The sequence below is a fragment of the Astatotilapia calliptera genome, chromosome 4 (assembly GCF_900246225.1).
Source record: "Astatotilapia calliptera chromosome 4, fAstCal1.2, whole genome shotgun sequence".
In the NCBI taxonomy this organism is placed as follows: Eukaryota; Metazoa; Chordata; class Actinopteri; order Cichliformes; family Cichlidae; genus Astatotilapia; species Astatotilapia calliptera.
Window position 1 is genome coordinate 10,696,863 of NC_039305.1, and position 22,958 is coordinate 10,719,820.

The 22,958-nt window shown below is 40.2% G+C and overlaps 4 protein-coding genes across 4 annotated transcripts; 1 reads left to right on the forward strand and 3 right to left on the reverse strand.

The window, feature by feature from the left end:
- On the forward strand, positions 1-10,289 carry LOC113020548 (intercellular adhesion molecule 1-like). Its single transcript, XM_026164606.1, has 5 exons — positions 1-129; positions 8,303-8,578; positions 8,674-8,991; positions 9,095-9,355; positions 9,436-10,289. The coding sequence occupies exons 1-5, from the start codon at positions 99-101 to the stop codon at positions 9,531-9,533; spliced, it is 984 nt and encodes a 327-aa protein (XP_026020391.1). The 5' UTR covers positions 1-98; the 3' UTR covers positions 9,534-10,289.
- A 43-nt stretch (positions 10,290-10,332) lies between these two features.
- Positions 10,333-14,459, reverse strand: eif3g (eukaryotic translation initiation factor 3, subunit G). The gene is made up of 10 exons (XM_026164607.1): positions 14,343-14,459; positions 14,214-14,260; positions 13,553-13,641; positions 12,368-12,427; positions 12,166-12,270; positions 11,852-12,047; positions 11,629-11,739; positions 10,935-11,071; positions 10,519-10,625; positions 10,333-10,433 (listed from the first exon to the last, which is right to left on the reverse strand). The coding sequence occupies exons 1-10, from the start codon at positions 14,363-14,365 to the stop codon at positions 10,418-10,420; spliced, it is 891 nt and encodes a 296-aa protein (XP_026020392.1). The 5' UTR covers positions 14,366-14,459; the 3' UTR covers positions 10,333-10,417.
- A 1,334-nt stretch (positions 14,460-15,793) lies between these two features.
- Positions 15,794-17,200, reverse strand: p2ry11 (purinergic receptor P2Y11). Its single transcript, XM_026164609.1, has 2 exons — positions 17,121-17,200; positions 15,794-16,922 (listed from the first exon to the last, which is right to left on the reverse strand). Exon 2 carries the CDS (start codon positions 16,876-16,878, stop codon positions 15,961-15,963), a length of 918 nt encoding a protein of 305 aa, XP_026020394.1. The 5' UTR covers positions 16,879-16,922; positions 17,121-17,200; the 3' UTR covers positions 15,794-15,960.
- A 949-nt stretch (positions 17,201-18,149) lies between these two features.
- Positions 18,150-22,180, reverse strand: ppan (peter pan homolog). Its single transcript, XM_026164608.1, has 12 exons — positions 21,959-22,180; positions 21,494-21,664; positions 21,282-21,383; positions 20,958-21,008; positions 20,588-20,758; positions 20,293-20,369; positions 19,849-19,956; positions 19,607-19,730; positions 19,434-19,512; positions 19,099-19,228; positions 18,847-19,004; positions 18,150-18,770 (listed from the first exon to the last, which is right to left on the reverse strand). Exons 1-12 carry the CDS (start codon positions 21,971-21,973, stop codon positions 18,385-18,387), a joined length of 1,572 nt encoding a protein of 523 aa, XP_026020393.1. The 5' UTR covers positions 21,974-22,180; the 3' UTR covers positions 18,150-18,384.
- Between the last annotated feature and the right edge of the window lie 778 nt (positions 22,181-22,958).

The window sequence follows — 22,958 nt, forward strand, 5'->3', positions numbered from 1 at the left end:
AACGCACGAGTGTGCGCACATTTAGAAAAAGCTGTTCAGGTGGATCTGCTTCGTTTTTAGTTTCCTTCTGAGGGTTTTGTACGCTTGGTAAAAACACTATGTTTTTCTTCATCTTTATTGCGTGGATAGGTAAGTGTATTTTTTTTCTTTGCGCTCTTTACTTTGTTAAAGTTACCAAATTATAGTTTCAGAACGGAACCCATCTTTCGGATGAAGCGCGCTGTTTCTTTTACATCAACTCCGTTTTTAGGGTCTGAGCACTCAAAGTGCAAAGGTCCCGTTGGGATTGTTCCGTTTATTATCATTTTTTTGGTATATATGCATGACGAGTCCCACAAACAACAAACTTTTAAATTTACATTGCGCACAGAAATGACTGAAAGATTAATTGGCTCTGTTTTGAGTTTTGTTCAAAAAAGAATCAGAATCAGAATACTTTATTGATCCCTGGGGGAAATTATTTTTTGTTACAGTGCTCCATTTTAAACCAACAAGAATGACTTCATATAGGGAAAAATATATATCACATGTGCAGAACACCTTAAACTAGTTTTTTAATTAAGCAGCAAGGCAGAACAAAATCAGGGCTGTATCAAGACACGAGGACTAAACCCCAATTCAACCAGACCAAGAACTGATCCAGAATTAAAACAGGACTACAACAGTTCAAAATCAGCACTACTTGGGACTTAACCAAGACAGAACCAGAATCAGAACTAGATGATAGTAGCACTAAAAATCATCATAGACCTGCACTACATTTATTTTTTAATTTTACCAAAGTACAATATTTAGATTGAGAAAAGTTTATATAATTATTTAGCCTTGTTGTGCAAACAAGCCTTCATAACTTAATAAATATAGAATTTGAAAAATAACAAACCTAAAAAGAAACACTAGGTATGAGATACATGAGTACCTATGATACGGTGATACTTTTGGTAAACAACCATTTGACTAACATGTGTGTCTCACCTGCTCTTGTTCATCTCTGTTCTGTCCTCATTCTCCATCTCCCTCTCTGTTCCTCTCTCCCTCTTTGTGCTGACAATCATCAAATATACAGATATTTACAAACTCTTCAGATAAAAACACAAACACTTTTTAATTGTAACATCAAATCAGACTAAATGTTTATTTTTTTAGATTGATAAATATAAAAAACATATTTGTTAACTTTAAGAGTAAAGAGAGAAATCGTCTGTATTTCTTAATTGCAAATGGCACCAAATTGTATTCAAAATTGAGCCACACTTATGGAGCTCCACAGTTCTTTTCCTGGTGTTTTGTTGACATCTCTTGATTTTCCCATGTCACAGAAACAGGCTCTGTGTTTTGCCTTATATGCATCCACAGCTGTGCCACCTGTTTACTCACATGGACTCTACTAACCTATCAGAAGCTTCTTCAGCTCAGAATGGAATCGTCTGGAGTTTTCTTATTAATTAACAATAAACTTAGTGTACATGTACTCCTAAATTTGATGAAAGTGATAAAAAACAGAAAGCTCTGTCTCTCTTTATTGTGACATTTAACTAATTCAAAAGATATTTCAATATTTATCTAAAACAAAAGTTTACTCTAAATTGATGTTGTGCAGTAAAAATGTTTTATGTTTTCTCCCTAAAGTGTAAATATCTGGTTACAAATGTGAATATCCTGCTGTGTACTGAAATTCCTCTTGTTTTGCATACAAATATACTGAACAACATACAAAGCATAATATATAAAATAACATTTACCTGAGTTTTTCTTTGAAAGAACCCTCTAATGTCCATTCTTATATTTCAGTACATAACTGAAACCGATTTAGTCGGGGAGGGTAAGAACTGAAAATATGAAATAAACACACGTAAGCTAAGAATCTCTAAAAAAAAATAGCATTTGTTCGGCTTTTCATTTCGCCATTTGTTGATTCACTTGAAGAGCAAGTAACGTAATATTGGTCAAGTGATCAGTTTGATATCAATCTTTCGTGATGCACCGTCATATTTACATTATTTGTACGGTACGAATGATTTGCTTTGGTACCTGGTCAAACTTTATGGAACGCCAGGACTGCCATAATGAATTAATTAAATACACCATTAAATAATTAATTAAATGTGTCAATAATTAATTAAAATTGGAATTAATTAATTAAATAAATAGTTATGACACATGTAATTAATTAATTATTGACACATTTAATTAATTATTTATGTATTTCACATTTTAATTAATTATTGACACATTTAATTAATTAATTATTGACACATTTAATTAATTATTTATGTATTTCACATTTTAATTAATTATTGACACATTTAATTAATTATTGACACATTTAATTAATTATTTAATGATATATTTATTTATTTCATTTTGGCAGTCCCGGCGCCTGGCTCTCGTCATGAAATAATTTTATCTGTCAGCCTCACCCATCAAACTCAGGGGGCGGGGTTAACGCTGCCCATGCAGCTTCTCTAACATTTGATTGGTTGCCGTGCAAAGTAAGTCAAAACAGGTCGATCCTAGATAATCGATTGCTTGTGTAGACTTGGGGCAGCCAGTTATCCCAGAATGCAGATCAAATCACAGGCAGCAATGGTGGTGGTGTAGTTTTAAAATACCCCGTTTTTCTGTCACCAGCTACACTTTTAACAGTGTTTTAGCCGCGAATGTCGCGCCGTATGTCTGGTCAGGTTGTCAACATAGAACATGCTTGCAAAAGTGCTCAGATGTTTTCAGAGATTTCACTAGCTCTGCTAACAGTTAGCATGCAGAGCGCACCGAGGGGGTACATTAACCGGTTTGTTTACATATTCCACTCTCCGTGTTCCACATGTTGCATTCGCAGATTCTCATTTTCACCGAACGATCGTCTCTTTCCGCCTGGTCTTGTGTCTCTGTGCTTCTGTAACATAAAGAACGAGCTGACATTTTTCTCACGAAACCAGCGATCAGCTCAGCAGACCCTCAGTTTACCTGCATGCATCCTCCTCCTCATCTGTCAGCTGTTTAACACCTGCTGCTAATTCAAGAAACAGGCCTACGTTACCTGGTGATAGTCACAGTTTAACTGGGCAGCCGGTGCTCGATATAAAGCAATGTCAGCGCATTTTTCTGCACAAGATAAGTAAATATAGTGTTTTCCCCGAGCGCAGAGCTGCTGGAGCTTGTTTCCTTACAGAGCACTTTATAGGCGAACAGCTTCATCAGCGGCTGATGTCCAATCACCAGCACACAGCTTTCAAACCTCAGCTGAGTTTTAGCTCTCAGTGGTTAAACGCTGGACTTCATTCACTCAGGTTCTGTCTGTCGGGTCACGTTTACTTCGCTGTTTTATTTACAACTGAGCAAATCGGTTTGGCTGAGGTTAAAGTTACGTTTCATAACTGCATAGTTTCACAGACGTTTAATGAACCACTGGCACATGTGTTAGACTGAACTATCATCTAAATATCATCTGTTTTTTAATAGTTATTCAACTGTATTCTAAGCACCAGCTGTCTGTTAGAATGTGATTTTTTTTCTCTCTCTGTTGGCAGAGGTATAAAAATGCGCAGGAAAATCTGACGTGCATGGCGAACTTCACCGACGATATTTAGGGAGGAATAAACACACATCAAACATAAATGAACCATTTGCCTGTCTCCATAATTGAGAGAATTTTCTCTTCTTATATCAACACTCTCTCTCTCTCTCTCTTTTTTTTTTTGCTTTTTCGGTCATGTTATGTTTACCTGTCAAAGGCTTGTTACAAACTATGAAACACATTGTGCAGACTTCTGGATGTTAGAAGAAAACGAATACTGCTCATGAATGAGACTAAAGGCAGGAAGGTGTCCTTTAAAACTAAACATGTTAATAGGACCTCCCTGTTTATATCATAGTTTATGATATAGCACGTGTATTTCAGTAATAGCCTGCTGAGGCCACTATACGTGCTGGCCTCATATCAAATGTGAAGGCAGACTGAGTCTATGTTTGACGTTTGTTTATATCTAATCTTCCTTTTCAAACATTTAAACAGCAGCGAGTCTGCAGCTGAGGGAATACAAATTCAAATTGTCGGAACAGGTTTGCTCGTTTCTTGGATTCATTTGGTGATTTATTAAATGTATAACTGTAATTCTAATCTGCTGCTGAGTCTCTTACACTTTTCTTTATGCTGTATATTTTCACGTCTCTGGAATAGTTGGCAGTTAGATAGTCAGCTGGGAAACTCATGGAGCTGAGGATATCGTGGATATGCTGACCTCGCTGCGTGGTGTACAGAGCGAGGTCAGCATGATTAATATTCACAATAAAAATATTAGCCGAACATCATGAAGTCTGTATGTGTTTCATAGTGTCGAACAACCTTTGTACAGTTAAAGCCAGCAGTTACTACATGACGGAAACACCAACGTTATCTCTTTTATGTGTTTATACACAGGTCACGCTGATTACTGAACAAAAACCCAAAGATCAGATGTTAAACAGATTTGCTCTCTCTCCTCCTTAAACATTGTGGCATGAATAAGGCACGGCGGGACCACAGAGCGACGTTCAGAGCCAACTTTATTTGATTCACATCACACCACACCACCACCAACCCCTGAGTCCCCGTGTTTTAACACGGCGGGCGTGATTGCGGATGCCGTGCAGGTGCGTCCGCACGGCCCCGCAGACCACGCCCCACCACATACCCCCATCGCCCGATTGAGGCCGGGGAGTGATCCGGCCAAACCTACTCCCCCCCGCGACCTGGGGCGAGACTCGGCCCCTACACATCGGCGCCCCAGCCCCCGACCAAGCGACGGGGAAGCGTCCGTTCTGGTGGCCGCCCGCGCATCCAGCGGCAACGGCGAAGCTGGTCCGGAGGTCGGCCGCGTAGCAAGCGGACACGGCCCCACCGGCATGGCCGTGTGCTCCTGCACACAGGCGGCTGGGCAGACGCCAGGCGCGCAGAATCGACTGGTGGCAGCGAGGCTGGACTAGCCAGCCCGCCGATCCCCGGCCTAGCGGGGCTGTCCCGCTCCTCTGCCTCCAACTCCGGCTGCACAGGCTGCCCTGGAGCAGGGACCTCCGTCTCCCCGCACAGCTGCTCCGCCACCGCCTCCGCCACTCCCGTTTGGAGCGGCTCCCCGCACTGCGCCTCCGCCCCCAGCAGGCACCGCCCCTCGCCCCCCTCCGGGTGGAGCGACTCCTCTGCCTCCGGCAGGTGTAGACCCTCGCCCGCCTCGTCCTCGGCCTCCGATTGGAGCGGCTCCTCCACCGCTCCCGGCAGGAGCAGCCCTTCACCCGGCTGCTGCTCCTCCTCCTCCGGCAGGCTCGGACCCCCGCGTGGCTCGTCCACCACCTCCGGCTGCCGAGGTGACCCACACGGCTCCTCCACTGTCCTCGAGACACACTTGTGGGGGTGGCGCCCAGGCCCAGAGCAGCGCTGCCAGCTCTGCCATCTTCCCCAGGTGGCGTTCGCTCTCCTGCCGCAGCTCCTCCTGTTGGCGACGCACCTCCGCCGCCTGCTTCCGCTGGGTGGCCGCTATTTCGGCCACCATCTCGGCCAGCTCTTTCCTTTCCTGGCTCTGGTAGGTACCCGCCATGCCGCCTCCTGGGTTTCGGCACCAATGTGGCATGAATAAGGCACGGCGGGACCACAGAGCGACGTTCAGAGCCAACTTTATTTGATTCACATCACACCACACCACCACCAACCCCTGAGTCCCCGTGTTTTAACACGGCGGGCGTGATTGCGGATGCCGTGCAGGTGCGTCCGCACGGCCCCGCAGACCACGCCCCACCACAACATGTTTTTAATGTTAGTTATAATTCAGAATTGGCGACTGAAACACGTAGGACACATAAGAACATCAGGAAATAAAACACCGATAAATATAACCTCAGTAAAAGAAGTCAGCGGGGGTTACTACAGCTGTGTACCGGGGCCTGCGCTTTGTCGGTGGGATTGCTTGCGAGGCGAGCGGGTCTATCCCACGCTTTGCCGTGAGACTGGGACGACATCTCCGAAATCATCGAAACACTTTTGCAAAGAGGCTGTATCTTGACAAACCGACCAGACACATGAAGATTAAACCACTACATTCTCGGCTAAAAAAATATTAAAACGGTATTTGGTAACACACAAACAGGGTTTTTCAAAGCTCAGTTCTGTTAGCTTCCACATGCCGGTTGTTGTGTGCTAGAAACAATGGCCACCAGGCCAAAGCAATGGTTTTGACTCGATCAGCGTTAACCCCGCCCCCTGAGTTTGATGGGTGAGGCTGACAGATAAAATTATTTCATGATGAGAGCCAGGCGTCAGGACTGCCAAAATGAAATAAATAAATATATCATTAAATAATTAATTAAATGTGTCAATAATTAATTAAATGTGTCAATAATTAATTAAATGTGTCAATAATTAATTAAAATGTGAAATACATAAATAATTAATTAAATATGTCAATAATTAATTAATTAAATGTGTCAATAATTAATTAAAATGTGAAATACATAAATAATTAATTAAATGTGTCAATAATTAATTAATTACATATATCATAACTATTTATTTAATTAATTAATTCCAATTTTAATTAATTATTGCCACATTTAATTAATTATTTAATGGTGTATTTAATTAATTCATTATGGCAGTCCTGGCGTTCCATAAAACTTAAGCTCTCCTTAGTATGGCTGGCTCCGTCTCTCCAACAGCGCACTGACGGGCAGCAGCTGCCCCGCCCCCTCGCTCAGTCGCTTAGTGCCTGAGCTTGGATCATACCAATATCAGGGGGGGATTCACGCACAGTCGTAAATTCCCACAGTGTGCACTATGTGCTTCGAATATTGTGTGTACTTTTTGTTTTATACAGTTGTCAGCCAGGCATCTAACTATGAAAAAATTGCACTCCAAAATACCCCGGGCTTCTGACAAAACAACCCGGGCTTAAGCCCAGTAAGCCACCCCCACGCTCCGCCCCTGGTCGGCACTACACAAATAGACAGAAAATATCATGTACAGATATATTATGAATATATTCACTTTTTAAATTATTAATATTGAAGCTTTTTTTTCTTTTTGATCAGGTTGGCGCAGTTGTTATTGGGCTAGCAGCACGTGGCAATTAAAAATCACAGTTTAGGTATTTGGAGTGACTATGGTTAAAGTATCCGTTCATTTTACTTGGATCCTGATTTTAATCCTTAAATCAACTTATTTCCTTACCACGTTAATTACACCTTTCTGTATCTCATGCGGTCAAGTGAGCCCTCACTTGCGAAGGTAGCCGTCCTGTCACTACAAGGGCTTGTTACTAGGTGTTGCTGGTACTGTTCACTACATGTGTCAGATTTTCCTGCATCTATTTTTTTTTCTCTCGCTCATCTTTTCAGCTCCACATTTTCGCCACTGTTTCCGCACTAAACACTGCTCCACACGTTGCGCAAGTGCAAAGCAAAAGTATTGGAGGGCTAGCTCTGGGTATGTCTAGGAGATTTGAATTGGGCAATACAGTTGGCCCATCGGCGCAAAAGTGCGTCGCCCAACAGGAAAATGCCCGGTATGCCAGTTCACCAGTCCATCTCTGGAAGACACTGTGCGCTCAAAGATTTCTTTTCAACTCAGACAGCTCTGTATAGCCGGAACTGACTCTTGTGACAGCAGGTGTAGCAACAAAGCAAACGGAAATACGCTGTTAAATTATCTACTCAGTTAAACGGAATTATATTCTGACAGCATTTGCAATAGAGGATGTTAAGGTGACACAAAGTTGTGGTCAGAAATTTCATTCTTATGGTGACACATCTGAATAACTTGTATTTATGTACAATTTCTTGAACTGGTGATCTTGGAATCGGCAATTGTTTGAAAATGTCTCATTAAGCTTCTAGAGTGGCCTTCCCAAAGCCCAAAGAACATCTAGTGAACCCACTACAACCTGAATAAGACTTGTAAAGCTACTACTCTTGTTAGTATTTGTCAGAGATTTTCTATAGAGAGTGCCCATTGAAACTGAAGTAAATTCAATCATTCAATTATTAGCAGTAACCTCACCAAGTTTAGTGGGTGGGTGGGAGATCTCAAACTGAAACAAATCTTGAAGAGTCTGCAACAGTGATCCCAGATAATGTTAGTTATATAATTTAGTGTGGCTTTATTCATCACTTTGGACATTGAGTATCCTCCTCAAGGCTTTTCCAACTGTAAATTTTGCTGCTCCAGGTCTGTTAGCCACGGTTCACAGTGAAACATTACCAGCATATGCACATTTGATAGTATTTTTCTTTACTATTTGATGATACGCCTAACTTAAGCTTTCCTGTATCGTTTTAGGAAAGCCTGTGAGCACTTCCTGTCCGTTAGAAATAAGCCCTCCTAGTGTTGTGGTAAGGTATCAAGGCTCCTTTTCAGCTAACTGCACCTCACTATCTAACCAGACCGATGGAATGGGATGGGAGTCTCCATATGGAGGAGTGGACCTTACCAAGGGTGTCACTTCTCTTCTCTTAAGAATTGACTCTGTGCCAGTGTGGGAGATAGAGCCAATGTGTTATGTGAATTTCCGTGATGGTGATCAGTGTACAAAAGTGTTACCAGTCACTGTTTATAGTGAGTAGCCTTAACTTTGTCTCACACTTTTCAAGTATGTCATTAGTACTTAATAACTGGGTAAAATTAATTCATTTGATTTTTTTTTATTTCAGAAATGCCAGACAGTGTGTCTCTGAAGAATTTAAGTGCAGTGGTGGAAGGCCGACAGTTTGCCATACAGTGTGACATTGTTAATGTTGCACCAGCAAGAAATCTCTCTGTGCTTTGGCACAAAGGAAATAAGATCTTGTCTTCTCAGACATTTGATGAGTCCAGTCCGTCTCCCGTCAGTAAGTCATCTGTCCTCACTCTGACTGCTCATAGAGATGATGATGGAGCTGAGATCTGGTGTGAAGCAAAACTAAACCTGTGGCCAGAGGAACAACGTCCTCTTCCAGTGCGTTCAGAGGCGCATATTCTGACTGTACTCTGTGAGTTTTTAAAATGATCTTAATGTAATCAAAAAAATATTTCTCTTTGTATTTTCATTTTCAAGTTTTTCTGTGTGCAATTTGATTTCACATATGTCCTCAGACCAACCAACCTTTATCAGCGCTTCAAATGAGACTCTGGACTTGCCAGCTGGTAAAAACATTTTAAGTTGCAATGCAACAGGAAACCCTTTGCCATCATACCACTGGCAATTCCCACAAGCAGCACAAGAGACGTACAAGGATCAGGATGTGAATTATCCTATTTTGACTGGACCATTTGAGTTTCCAGGGGTCTATACTTGCACCGCCTCAAACTCCCAGGGTACTGTGACTAAATACTTCACAGTCAACAAACCTCCAGGTAAGTTCTCATCAGTTAATTCAGTACATTTCCCATCTTGTTATATTTTATCATCTATGATTTTTTTTATTCTCCTTTAGGTATTGGTCCCGGGGCCATTGCTGCGATTGCAATTGCTGCAATTGTTTTTGCTATTATCTGTACTTTGGGAGTGATTCATCGCAAATGCAAAAGATAAGAGAATGTATTTTCAAAGCCAAAAAATTTGGTCTGTGCCATGTTTGAATCCTCAGTTTTTTAGCTACATTCTTAAATGTATTAAAACACGAGGACTGGTAAAGCTCAAATAGCATGTTTTGTTTTAGCAATTTGTATCCATACATTTTTTTTTATGGAAACATGATTGTACTTATCGACTGTAACGTCTGTATTTTTTTCTTCTTTCGATGTTTTAGTGTTTTACTTTTTTGACACCATAATTAGTTAATAAGGCCTATCTTTTCAAATGCAGGCTTCATTTGTCAAGCTCACTGTGATTCACTGTGCAGTGCTAATATAAAGAAAAGTTGGGACAAAAATTGCATCAACATGAACCTTTCAAGTATTTGACCGTTTAAAATCCCTGTCAGTATTAGTATGTCCTCACTAATGCACGCTACAGTTTTTAGGTATAATCTCCTGAAAACAAGATTAGTAACTTTTTGCAGCATTGCTCACTTGCCACATGTTGTCTTTTGTCAATTTATTTTTGATCTGAAATCCAGTTTTACAAGTGTGCACACATTAAATCAAAAATAAAGTTGATAATAAGTGTCACGATGGTCATCATCTCTGTCTAATTGTTTAGGTCTTGTAAAGCCAGCTAACATTTTTGCCAATTATGATTTTGTGATGAGCTCCATTCCTCTTTTCTGTTTACGTCTCCAAATCAAGAAAATCAATGTAGTGTTTGTCTAATGTCGAAGACGTAAAGGTTTAATTCAGGATAAAAGCCTAGACAGAAAATGCATTAAAGAAAAGAAATAATGACAAAGACATTTACAACTACTCTCTTTATTACGGTAACAGCCATATTTTACCATGACAAAATATGGAATCTTCCTGGGATTTACACTGAATTCCTCAGTTGTTTGACGGTCTGCAAAGAGAGTGAAATTTAGTCAGCGACAAGATTATACAACATTATGACAAGTACATTGACAAAACTGACAGACTGAACTTACTTGGCCCATTCAACATTGAGAATAAGATGATCATATCCAAATCCTGACACTCCTGCGATGGCTCTTGCTGCATCCTCCCGACGGTGGAAACTGATAAAGGCAAATCCCTGTTGGAAACAGGATGAGATTACTGAACCATGCTCAGTTTCAGTTCAATGTCAACAGTTTTTAAAAAAAGGAAAAGAAAACACACCCACACTCAGCAGCTGATACTTAAAAAAAATATATACAAAAACGACAACAATAAAGACAAGCACTCAATTTTCACTTTCACTGGAACACTTGACGGACAACATGTTTTTGTATTTTCTTACGAACAGAAAACTAAACACTGTAGTCAATTTACCAGCTACACCGTCTTGTTAAGAAATTGTTGCTGACACTTTCTTAAATCAAATGTTCGCTTTATAACTGACCTTCGACTGTCCCGTGTTCTTGTCCTTGGCCAAATAGATCCTTGAGATTGAGCCAAATGGTCTGAAGAGCTCCTGCAGGTCTGTCTCACGGGTGTCCTCAGACAGGTTGGTGACACGAATGGTAGCATTGTCATCAGCTGTCAAAAACAAACAGTGTTTCTATTGAACAATACTTGAGGCTGTACAGGCATTATCAACCATAATACCACTACTATAACACCATCCACTGGTTTCTAAAGATCTGTTTTGAAGCCCTGAAGTTTAGCATTTCCACTGTTGCCATCTCGGTTGCAAAAACTGGACGCAATTTGGGAGGCTGGGTGTGACTGTAACACTGCAAGCTCAGTGTAATGTCTTTTGACTGACAACTCATTAGCCATTGAGCATGCAATTTCATCTTCCCTTTTGAAACATAGCATTACTAAGACTTCCAAAAAAGTGAAAAAAAATAAGTGAGAGCCCATAAACTAAGAAAGCCTTTCCCTCTAAACTTCTATAGGACTGGAAGTCTTTTTGAAACCCTGCATTTCTATCGCCATCTGGTGGCAACACAATAGAAAGCCACCAGATGGCTGCATTGCTGCACTGGCTTCATTTTTCTGACCTGGAAGTTACATCCATGTTTTATAATGCCTATGGCAATTTCTCAAAGAATAACGGGTGTGAATAGTATAAGCAGACAATGTGCACCCACCTCTGCGGTTAGGCTGCATGGACTCCCCTCTTCTGGTGCCTCCATCCCTCAGGCTCGGAGGAACATACTTCCCGGTCTTGCTCTGTGCAGGCTGTGCAGGCTCTGGCTCCGCTGGTGAAAGGAAAAGCATGCAACATTAGTCATGATAACTTTAGGAACACCAAACCGCAACAGAACATCTGACAGCAAAAATTTGACTATATGAATGGTATGTTCATGATACCTGAACCAGCAGGCTTATCCTTGTCTCCAGTAGAAAGCCCGAGCTGTTCAGCCAGCTCCTTCTGCATTGGGCCCAGGGTGTCCTTGTACGGACAGCGTGTAGTCCAGTGATCACCTTTGCAAATACGACAAGACACGATCTTCTGTCCTTTCAGTTTGTTCATCGGATCTTCATCCTGGTCTTGGGCATTTAAGTCCTACAAAATGAAAAAGATACATCAAGTAAAAAGGCAAAGCTACACCATAGTTAACTTTTTTTTTTTTTTTATTAGAACAGTAAACAAAAGCAGCAACACAAAAAAGCAAGACTCTCACCTCTTTGCTGGAGATGAAAGTCATGAAGACATCATCACTGACAGTAGTGGTGGCAACATTAGGACCTGGTGCATCATACTCAGAGTTACCAAATTTCTTCCAGTTCTGAAATGAGTGCGGGATAATGTTTGACACAGAGTTTACTATTTTGCTCATGGATAAAGTGGAAAAAGGTTTACTTTTATTTAATTTAAAGACAGACCTTTCTTCTGGCAACAGCTTTTGAGGCTTTCCTTGTCTCAATCTTAAAGGTTCGCACAATCTAGAGGACAAAGAAACAAAATCAACAACATATAAATCAATATTAATATTAATTAATAATATTACAAACAAGTTTCTTTGTATACAGCAAGTGCAAATATTTAAGAAGGTTATGTTAAAAGGACTGGTTCTCATTTAGCAGTCATCTACTCTATTCAGGCTTTATGCAACATGTCTCATTCACCAATTAACAAAAGCATTTTTTCTACCTTGCTTTCTATCTAACATTAACACTTCAATGAAAGCATCAGGTTCAGTGTCTCGCCCAAGTATAGTTTGGCATGCAGACTGGAGCAGCAAGGAACCGAACAACCAACCTTCCAGTTAGTAGATGACCTGCTTTACCGCAGCCACCCTGAACTAATGCGCCTCTAATAAAATCTATACAAATCTTGAAAAATGCAGTCTTACTCGAAGCTTTCAGATGAAACTATGACCTCTAGAGGGCATCTGGTATCAATAAAAGAAATATTAAAAACCATTTAATGACTACATCTGTAACTTTGCTGTATAACATGTCAATTGAGAAGTTTGTAAATTTAGAATCTAGTAGATGGAAAACAAGAATGGGTTTTACTCTGTATCTATGTTTTAAATGTGCCTGTAATTGCTTTTTAACATATATTACTCATAGCTTATGAAGTTCTAATGCTCAAAATAAATTGTACAACCCATCATGTGCCACAGGGTTTCAGAGGTGCAGCCCAGGGTTGACCATGGACACCACAGACTAAAGCCTGATAACCATACACAATCGATGATAAACCTTATCACACTCCGTTACAGAACTGCAGTTATATCAGTAACAACCGTTTTTCCTGCACTTTTTTGTGCAGCCATTTTTTTCATGCTCCTCCAGAGCCCTGTTTTAGACTGCAATTACTACATGGGCGACACCCATGCTTAGCAAAGGATCAATGAGTGGGAGAAAAAACTACTTGTCCTACAGCACTACAGACAGTATCTATATCTCCTTAACAAAAGTAATGCAATCACTGCATCCATTCTTATAACTCTATTGGTCTACAAATGCAATGATAGATGCATTTTTAACCATTTAAATATAATGAAGATAAGACTTTGTATAATGAGTCTTGTAAAAACGACATAATAAACGTTTTATTACCTTGTACTTCTTTCCATCATCATCTATTTTATATTCCGTGACAGTTTTAATATTTCCTTTGATGGTCTCCTTGGGGGATGGCAGTGTGCCTGTGAAGAAAACATTCAGTTTAGTCCTTGAAACTGCTAGAAAAACGATTGTTTTTCACGCCCCGTTTCTGAAGAGCTTCGCTTCCCACGTATTCAATCAAACTCTCAATGAAAGCACCATCAAGGCTCATCTTTTGATCAAATATCCAGTTCTGAATTGGATTTCACACTCGGGTGTTCTTATTTGCAATAAGAGACTTATTGACTTTTGATTACCCGTGGCGCTGAAACCCTACTTCTAACACAGCTGTGTTGCTAGCGTAGCCTGCTAGCTGATAGCTGCACTCATGTTAGTACTGAGAGACCCTGCTTACGTCACTGTTACAGGCCTCAGCATATATCGGTAACTCTTTTCATCAATAAATCGTCCATCCATGTCAGTCACACGAATATATCACTCCAGCTTTTGCATAATTAGACAACCCAAATGTCTCAGGTAAACACATTTTTAGCTCTACGTTTACGCCTAACAACCACGTGGAAGTGGAAACCGCCTAGCCGGCCTCCGTCTTGAGTCACTGGACTACAGCAGATGTGTTAGCATTAGCTAAAGCTGATAATAGGCTCTTTACCTTCATCTCCTTCCTCCTCAACTTGATCAGCCCAGCTGGGCTTGGAGCTGAAAGACAGATGCGAAAATGCCACGTTATTTTGAGCTCAATAAAGACTTCACAGTATGAAATGAAACAAACAGAACTTACTCGTCGTATTCACTCGACGGCATCCTCACTGCTAGCTTCACTTTAGGACCGGAGCAGTATGAGTCGAGCGGCGTCGCTACTGTACGCACTTCCTACCACTTCACAATAAAAGTATAGTGTAATCCCTTTTTTTTGCTTCAAAATAAGAGCGCAGAACTCATTGTCTAAAACCAAACCAAATTAAACATCGGGGTTGATAATAATCTGGAAAATTCTACGCAAATGTAAAATTAAGTTTTTAACAGAAAGCAATATCTGAGATCTTAGGGGTTTAAAAACAAACAAACAAAGACACGAACATGCAATTTACATGAACATGAAATTTAATTTAAAAAGTTTTTTTAAGAGCAACAATAACAACGATTTTTATTTTTCAATTCGACCAACTACATTTTTAAAGGGACTTCTACTACACAAAACTAGATTAGTGAAAATTAAATAATATTCTGGATTCTTTCAAACCTTCCTCACATGTTTGATAGTGGAAAAGAAGCACATTCAAGAGCAAATTTTGGGGCATTAGAAAACCTTTATTTCTAGCAGTATTCTTCAAAGCACTGTTGGTCTGCATTCAAGTCAAGGAACATAAGGTATTTCTGGAGATTGCACCTTTACAAATCCTTTGGACAGAGGTTGCACCACTGCAGCCTGTCTCACTCAAGTGGTAGATGTCTGTAGATGATGGTCGGTCAACTTTAGAAGCTGGCATGTTGACTTGATTTAACATGTTGTCAATTGTAGTAAAGCATTTTAAAAGAAGTTGGTTTCTTGTCCAATTGGGTGCAGTCTCTCCTGCAGACAACCGAAAATTCTGAGATGCATAGGTCAAAGAAATGTTAGATCTGCTCAAGGGCCAGATGCATATCTCAGGCGAGGTGTCAGGACTGATCATTTGCCATACACAGCTTGATTTTTTCAGACCCATCACTTCTTCTTTTGTTCTGCACTTGTTCAGTTTCCTTAGATTTTTTGAAGGACACACTGCACTTGACTAATATCCCGTTGGGAATCATGTTGTTGATGCAAAAAATATTTTATTTATCTTTGGGAATTTTCATAGATTCAACTAAAGTACTTTGAATAAGTTAAAATATTTTTCTGACAAGCTGCTAGCAACAAAAAATTAAAAGATACATTTAAAAATTGGTTCTTTGCTATGTTGTCTGTTATTTGTAGACACAACTCGGGTTCATCCTTTGCCATAGAGGACTTTGTTAATGCTTGAATGATTCATATGTCAGTATAAAATGGTTAAACAAACAAACAAACACAAAAACAAAACGTTTTTCAGGTGATGTGATCAGATGCAAGGACTGGACTGAAAATTTGTGAAACCATAGAGAACTATTGCTCAGGAGCACTTAAAAATATAAGAAAGGCTGGCTCCTTGCAAACAAAATGAAAAGAAATAACTGATTCAGTATAATTTTTATTGCTGAACTAGGCCAACAGGAAATTAACCAAAATAAACACAATGAAAGTGTTTTAGAAAAGTCATAATAGAGACTAGTAACACTTTGAAATAAGATAGCTACAAGAAAGTCAAGCAAGTGCTATATATGCATTGCATTGCATGTGTTAGACTGTACACAAAAACCACAACAAGAGCAACAGCTCATCACCCCCCGATGTTGTCTTCTGAGCTTTTTCCACAACATGCTACTCTCATACTGTCAAACACAGCCATGTAAAGGACCGGATGGATACACATGTTCACAGTTGCCAGTCCCTTTGACACTTGGTACATATCATAGATCCAACAGACAGTGTTGTCCGGATGCAATAATCTTAGATGCAAGTGATAAATCTGAAAGAAATGATAAGGCACGAAAGAAATGGCATACAGCACAAGCACTGATGCGACTAACAGGGCGACTTTGCGTTTCTCAAGAGGGGTTATGTTAACATTCTTCCAAACTACCCAAATCACCACACAGTAAGAAGTGAAAGTAACCAGGAAGGGAAACAGACACCCAAACATAGAGAGGAAAAATTTGTAAACATAGTGAGGGTGTTCAGTCTTGTTGCAGAAGGACACGCACTGAATTTTGTTATTAGACCCATCTGAGCAAACAGATGCAAATTTCAACACCGGACTGGAAATGACTCCAACGATGACCCATATGACTATACTGGTGACCTTGGCGTGGCCAGGCGTTATATAGGAGCGGGTGAAAAATGGAAAAGCGAGGGCCACGCATCGATTCACGCTTATCGCCATGATGAAGAAGATGCTCACATATAAGTTGCATGTGAAAAGAAACTTTTCCAGCTTGCACACAGCGTCGCCGAACATCCAGTGCTTGTCCTTTGAGTAGTAGACGATTAACAACGGCAGGGTGAGGACGTACAGCAGGTCGCTGATGGCTAAGTTGCATGACAGAACAACACCGGTGTGCCAGTTTCTTCTCTCTTTGACGACCAGCAGCCACAGGGCGAACAGATTTCCAGCCAGAGCCACGACAAACTCAACTCCATACACCACAGGCAGGGCGCCTGTTTGAAACTTCTCACATTTAGAGAAGTTAGACAGCATGCTTTTAATTTGCTTTTAGGTACACTGTTAGAACTGTCCAAGCCCTGCAAATCAAAGTATATTAATGCATTAAATTTCATTATCTAATAAAACAACAATTATTCTGGCACAAATTTATATTTTTGTAGAAAAGGAAGTTATTGAAGCTATTTATAGAAACCGCTTTTCACTATCTAAAAGTTTAAAAGTGTTACAGCTAAAACAGAGATTATATTTAGTAATGAATTCTTTTTTTCTCTTACCGAAAGGGTGACGAATAGTGCGTTATAACTTGAAAGTTAAGTCCTGCGTGATAGATAGGAAAAATATGAAACACTTCTCAAGTACCATTCTTATCTCTGTCAGTGATAGAAGTGAGCGAGAAGCGGAACGCACGCATGAGCATAGAAGCAACTTCCTCATACCCTTTGTCTTTATTTCACAACTAGAAGAAGGAAAAGCACGACGCCAACGTCAAGCATCTGTAATAGTCACAGGACAGATTAGGTATGTTGTAGCAAAGCTTCCATCCACATTTGTTTTGTTTTTTAATCTTTCCCTTCATCTGCCATTAGTCTAAATTTGGGAGGATCATTTATACATATATATATTCACATTATAACAAATGTAATCTATTCCATATCACATAGAGTAAAAACAAAAAGTCAATTGCTGACCAGGAATTTTAAAAAACTAGCCAACATCGTCCTTTTGTGGTGCTGGGCCAACATGCACTGAGGGAGCTGCTTTGCTTATTATTACTTGTTTGGCTATGATTGGCAATATACTACTTCCCTTTTTCTTATCCTCAATGCAACTCTGGATTTCACATCAATATTTGTAGGTGTCAAATGTTCAGAACTGTACATGAAAGCTTAGAAAATGTGTCATAGCAGTTATTAAATATAGTAAAAAGGACTATTAAAGGTCAAGTTCATTTTTATGATCCTTAAACACTTGAATCTTCATTTATCATACTTAAACATCTTTCTCTCAGATACTTTATTTTCAGAAAGATCAACATATTTTGCTTTCAATAATGTGTCAAAAACAATAGGTGACATGAACTTTTCATTAAAAGTCTTAATATTTCATTTCATTTTAAACTGGTATCAAAAGGTGCTCATGTAATGCGGTTATTTTTCATTTAGCTTTCCCTCATCTGTAACAGTGTTTCCATGACATCATGCTTGGACAGCAACTCAGGAAGAGATACTAATAGTTGCTGGCTGCTTTCTTCCAACTTTGTATCTCTTTGCAGTTACTTAAAGTTTAGTAAAACAAAAGATCGATTAAAAAGAGACAAACTGGGAGTCAATTTATTTACAGAACAAATACAGTTTGAAATTCAAAGATCTTTGCATAACAGAAAGAGGTCGGTTTTCTGGTGACAAATATAAATGCTAACAGGAAACTCTCACAGGCGTCACTTGCAGATAAAGCATTCACCAGTTAAATAACTTTTCCACGTTTCCTATTGGAAACAGAAAATTTCTCCAAGTCCAGTTTAAAAGGAAGTACTGAAGGTCAGCCTTTTCCCTTCCTCTGTTTGAAGCCTTGCTTTCTTCCTCCTGCACTCTTATTAAAGCCCATTTTGCCTTTCTGACTTTTAGACTTGAATGGTCTGTCCCCATTTCTCCTTTTCCCACCAAATCTATCCTGCTCTCCAGCTCTCTTTGCTCCAAAAGCCTTTCCTGTAGGCTTCATTTTCTTCCCAAATGATTTTTCCCCATCCCTGGATTTCTTCCATCCTTCTTTCTGTTGTTTTTTCCCTGTTTGGTTTCTATGCTGTCCTCCTGGTGATTTGGAACCTCTGTCTTTTAAAGATTGACCAGGGGACAACTTCCTCTTCTTGGCAGGTCCATGAGATTTTTCTGAACTCCTCCTCTTCTTCTTTCCACTCGGAAACATGCCTACATGGAAAACATCTGTTAATACTTAAAAAGACCCCAGTGAACTAAAAGTGTTAAGTAAATGAGCTACAGTCACCTTCTTCTGGCTCCTCTCCTACGGCCTGTCTGTAGTACTCTGCCTCGTCATCAGACTCAGCATCAGCTCCCTGACCGTCCTGAGCCCCTGGATCCTCCACCTCACTGTCCTCTTCAGCTTCGGCACGTTTCTTCTTAATGCCTTCCAGGCTCTTTTTCCTGTGAGAAAGAAATAGCGACACAGTTTGTCATAAACCGCATCAAAAAATGGATACAAAAAAAGGAAAGTCAAAACATTTGAAAGCCAAATTACCTGTGCTCTTCTTTTTTCTCTGTCTTCTGAGCGATGTTCTGCTCCTGCTTTTTCCGGCGTTCCTCCTTTTCTTTTATCTTTGCCTCCTTCCTCTTCAGGATCTCCTGGATTTCTTCCTCCGTCTTGGAGACTACAAGGATTGTACAAATAATTCCTGGTTAAGAACAGTTTTTGCCAGCTTCCAAACGATAAATAAAATTCTGCAAGTTCAGGGTGTATCAGTAAGCGTTTACTTTTTTTTTTTTTAGAGAGAAATCATAGAATTCATACAGTTTTTTTCATCATGTACACCCCTGCGTATGCTAAAGAAAAAATTAGGAAAAGTATGCGCTTACTCATGGAGTGATATATGACGTTCCCCTCGCCCATCCCTTCTTGAATCTTCATTAACCGCAGAGTCATGCGAGGACCAATCTGAGAACAGCACAATGAAATTTTCAGCACCACTCAAACACTATTTAGGGAAAAAAAAATAAAAAAAATAAATCAACTTTGTGCGCGTACGCACTTCGGTCAAGCGGACGGCACTCTGCTGGGACGCCATGTTGCCTCTTCCAGAGTAGACCTGTGGAAGTTCGGTAACGTTGTGCTCCTCATCTTGCTCAGCTTCACTTTCTGAGAGGTTTGCCCCCCTGAGAATGGTTACAAAGAACATTTCATTAGACAAAACTCCAGCTCACCAACGGCTACAAATCCGAGCCCCTTTTAATCCTCGAGGCTACAGCAATTGTACCTGAAAAAGAACCTTACTTCATCAGCAGCTCACTGATATCCTCAAACTTGTTCATATCAGGGAACCTCTCCTGCATCAGCTTCTTGACTCCACGGCTCACTCCCACAGGGACAACCTTGAGGCTGCTGCAGGGTGGGAACAACATATTGGTCAATTTCAATGTGTAATCAGTAAACAGAGTAAAAACAAACAAACAAATGTTTTTATCCTGTGGGGGCTCATCAGTGCGTTTACTTTGGACATAGATCACTGAACAGTCAAGTCAAGGTCTGTCATCATCTGAGCCCGAATTTCACAGGATTGTTGTTGAATGTAGGTTTAAGTAACTGGAACTAGTTTCGTGTACGTTCCTTAACAGCGCATCATCTGTGATGTGTGCGCAGATGTATAGATTCAAAAGCGTTGTGACCTGATGTTTATAAGCAACTTAAAATGATAAAGAATAGACAATTTTTACTTACTAATGCCGGAATTCAATTTCCTCTGATTCGGAATTGTAGCTTAACAGGACACACCTCTTGATGGTGTTGAGGCTTATCTAAAACATAAGAAACAGAACGAAACATTCCTCTTGAGTGGAAGTCAGGGTTAGGCAATCACAAAGCTGAATGGATCAACAGAGAGATCAGAAAGCGTTTACTTTTGATAAATCTTCACATAAACTCAGAAGACTATACTTTCATCATATCAATGAGGTTTTAAACCTCGAGTCACCCAAGGAAAAAATATTGCAGTAGCTTTAGTGGTAAAACCCACCTTGTGCACATTTATGGAAGGAAACATGTTTTGGAACATGGTGGCCATAAGTTTGATATGCATGCCATCTTGTCCAAAGTTATTAAGGATGAGCAGCGGATGATACTTGAACTGCTCCTCGTGCATCCTGTGCTTCTTCAGAGATGAAACGACATCTTTGATAAGACAGTACTGGAAAAAAAGGAAAACAAAAAAACAACTTTGTAAAAGTAAGGAATAGAACGATCAAGAAAGAAATCGCAACTTTGGTAGTTTGGGCACATCAGTGCGTTTACTTTGAAAAACATTTATTAATCACATTTTAAAATGTCATGAACCCATGACTCATTTGATTTAGTTTTATTTTGCATGCACAGTTTAAATTATTTACCTTGGTGACCTGGAAATGAAGCATGGGACCTTTGGGAAGACGAGCAACTCTCTGCAAGAAGAATGTTTGATTAGATTTATAACAGAGCCACAGATTTGACATACAGTTGCAAATGCATTTGTTTACAGTCTAATATAAGGATTCTCAACTTGATGTGACAGGAAGCCAGGTGCTTGCTAATATTAAACAATATAAAATGTAAAAATTAAAAAAGGTCTAATATTTCGCTATTTTCAAATGACTTAACTACTTTAGCTCTGACACCAAGCACATTTAGAGGTAAATTATAGGCCTCAGTCAATCAATACTCTAAGGTCATCTTACCATGTTGATACTGGTGGGCGTTTTGCTGAAGATGTTGAAGTGCGTCACTCCCAGTGGTCCTGCTATCGCAACAAAGTCTTTGAGCACATTCTTCTTCCTAACCTGTTTTTTTTTTTTTTGGTAAAAAAGTAAAACGATTTCACGCACAGTCTGCAGAAATAAAATATGAATAAATCAATACAATAGTTGCCTAAAGAACTCAAAGAAGGGACCTTGAGAGAGACTGCGGTGTAGGGCTCCATGACTTTTCGGATATCGATAATGAGCTGACCCACGTTTTTCCCAACCTGGCCCCGGTGAAACACCAAAGTGTGGGGCACAGCCGAGTAAGTCTCCTCGGCCTCATGGTTGGCCTGTAATCGGTCTTTCTTCTGATTCCGGGTCTGTTGAGGGCGATAAACACATATTAGTAAAGGGGTCAATTACTGACTGTTGCTGGTCTCACGTTTAGCTTTAAGTTTAGTGAAAAGAAGGCTAACGTGAAAGGGTCTCACGACACAACTAGCTTTACAAACCACACACATTTTCATACTCATCGCTAACTACAACCCAACAGGGTTTCCATTTAATAAAAGTAACAGTTTGGTTTTTCGCAAACTAACAATGATTAAATAGCCTCTTTAATAGCAGCATTTCAATCCACATCGGCTAATTTTTTAGCACAGGCCGGTACTTACCTTTGATTTCCCCATAATTCAGCTCGAAACAGAGCGCAAGAATGTAATGGGAACAAAAACACACTCACAAAAACTATCGCTATACTATACTTAAGCTACCAAGAACGATCAAGCTCATTTTTTGACGATATTAACCAACAATTAGTCCAAACTGAAGTTAACGTGACGCCACCCACATGGCTCTACTCTGCTTTTCTAGTGTGTGTCACAGGCTAATAAGTCCGTATTTCTCGTGTCTTCGATAGTTCCTAGCCGGTGTACGCTACTTTGTTTTTTCCAATTGCAGTTCATCATAGTAACCGCTGGATGGCCGTAGACAGCTGAGACGGCTGCATCTCTTTGAAAGATGGTAATCGACCCCCTCCCTTTCTATGAATTTTGGAATAATAATAAAAGAAAAATAAAGTAACACAAGTAACATATTCTAATTCTATCTATTTAATTCAATATACATCTCAAAAAGTTGATTCTGTTCATCTGGACGTAGCGTTTTGTGTTTCATCGCTCATCCAAGTGACATCTTCAGTCTCAGCTGACTGCAGGTTTCCCCAAACCACTGAAGTGGGCTGGTTTCAGTCATTATGCAAATATACTGTTTATAAGATTTGGGGAAACCTGCAGTCAGCTGAGACTGAAGATGTCACGAGACGGCCTACCTGAAGGAGATTAATAATCCGGAGAACTGGTGCCAGAGGAACAACCTCCTTCTAAACGTCAGTAAGACAAAGGAGCTGATAGTGGACTTCAGCACTAAGCAGGAGAGGAACTACCAGACCCCCGTCATCAACGAGTGCCCAGTGGAGAGAGTGGACAGCTTCAAATACCTCGGAGTTCACATCACGCAGGACCTGTCATGGTCCTGTCACATCAACACCGTGGTGAAAAAGGCCCGTCAGCGTCTCTACCACCTCAGACGCTTGAGAGACTTCCAACTGCCCTCCAAGGTGCTCAGGAACTTTTACTCGTGCACCATAGAGAGCATCCTGGCGGGAAACATCTT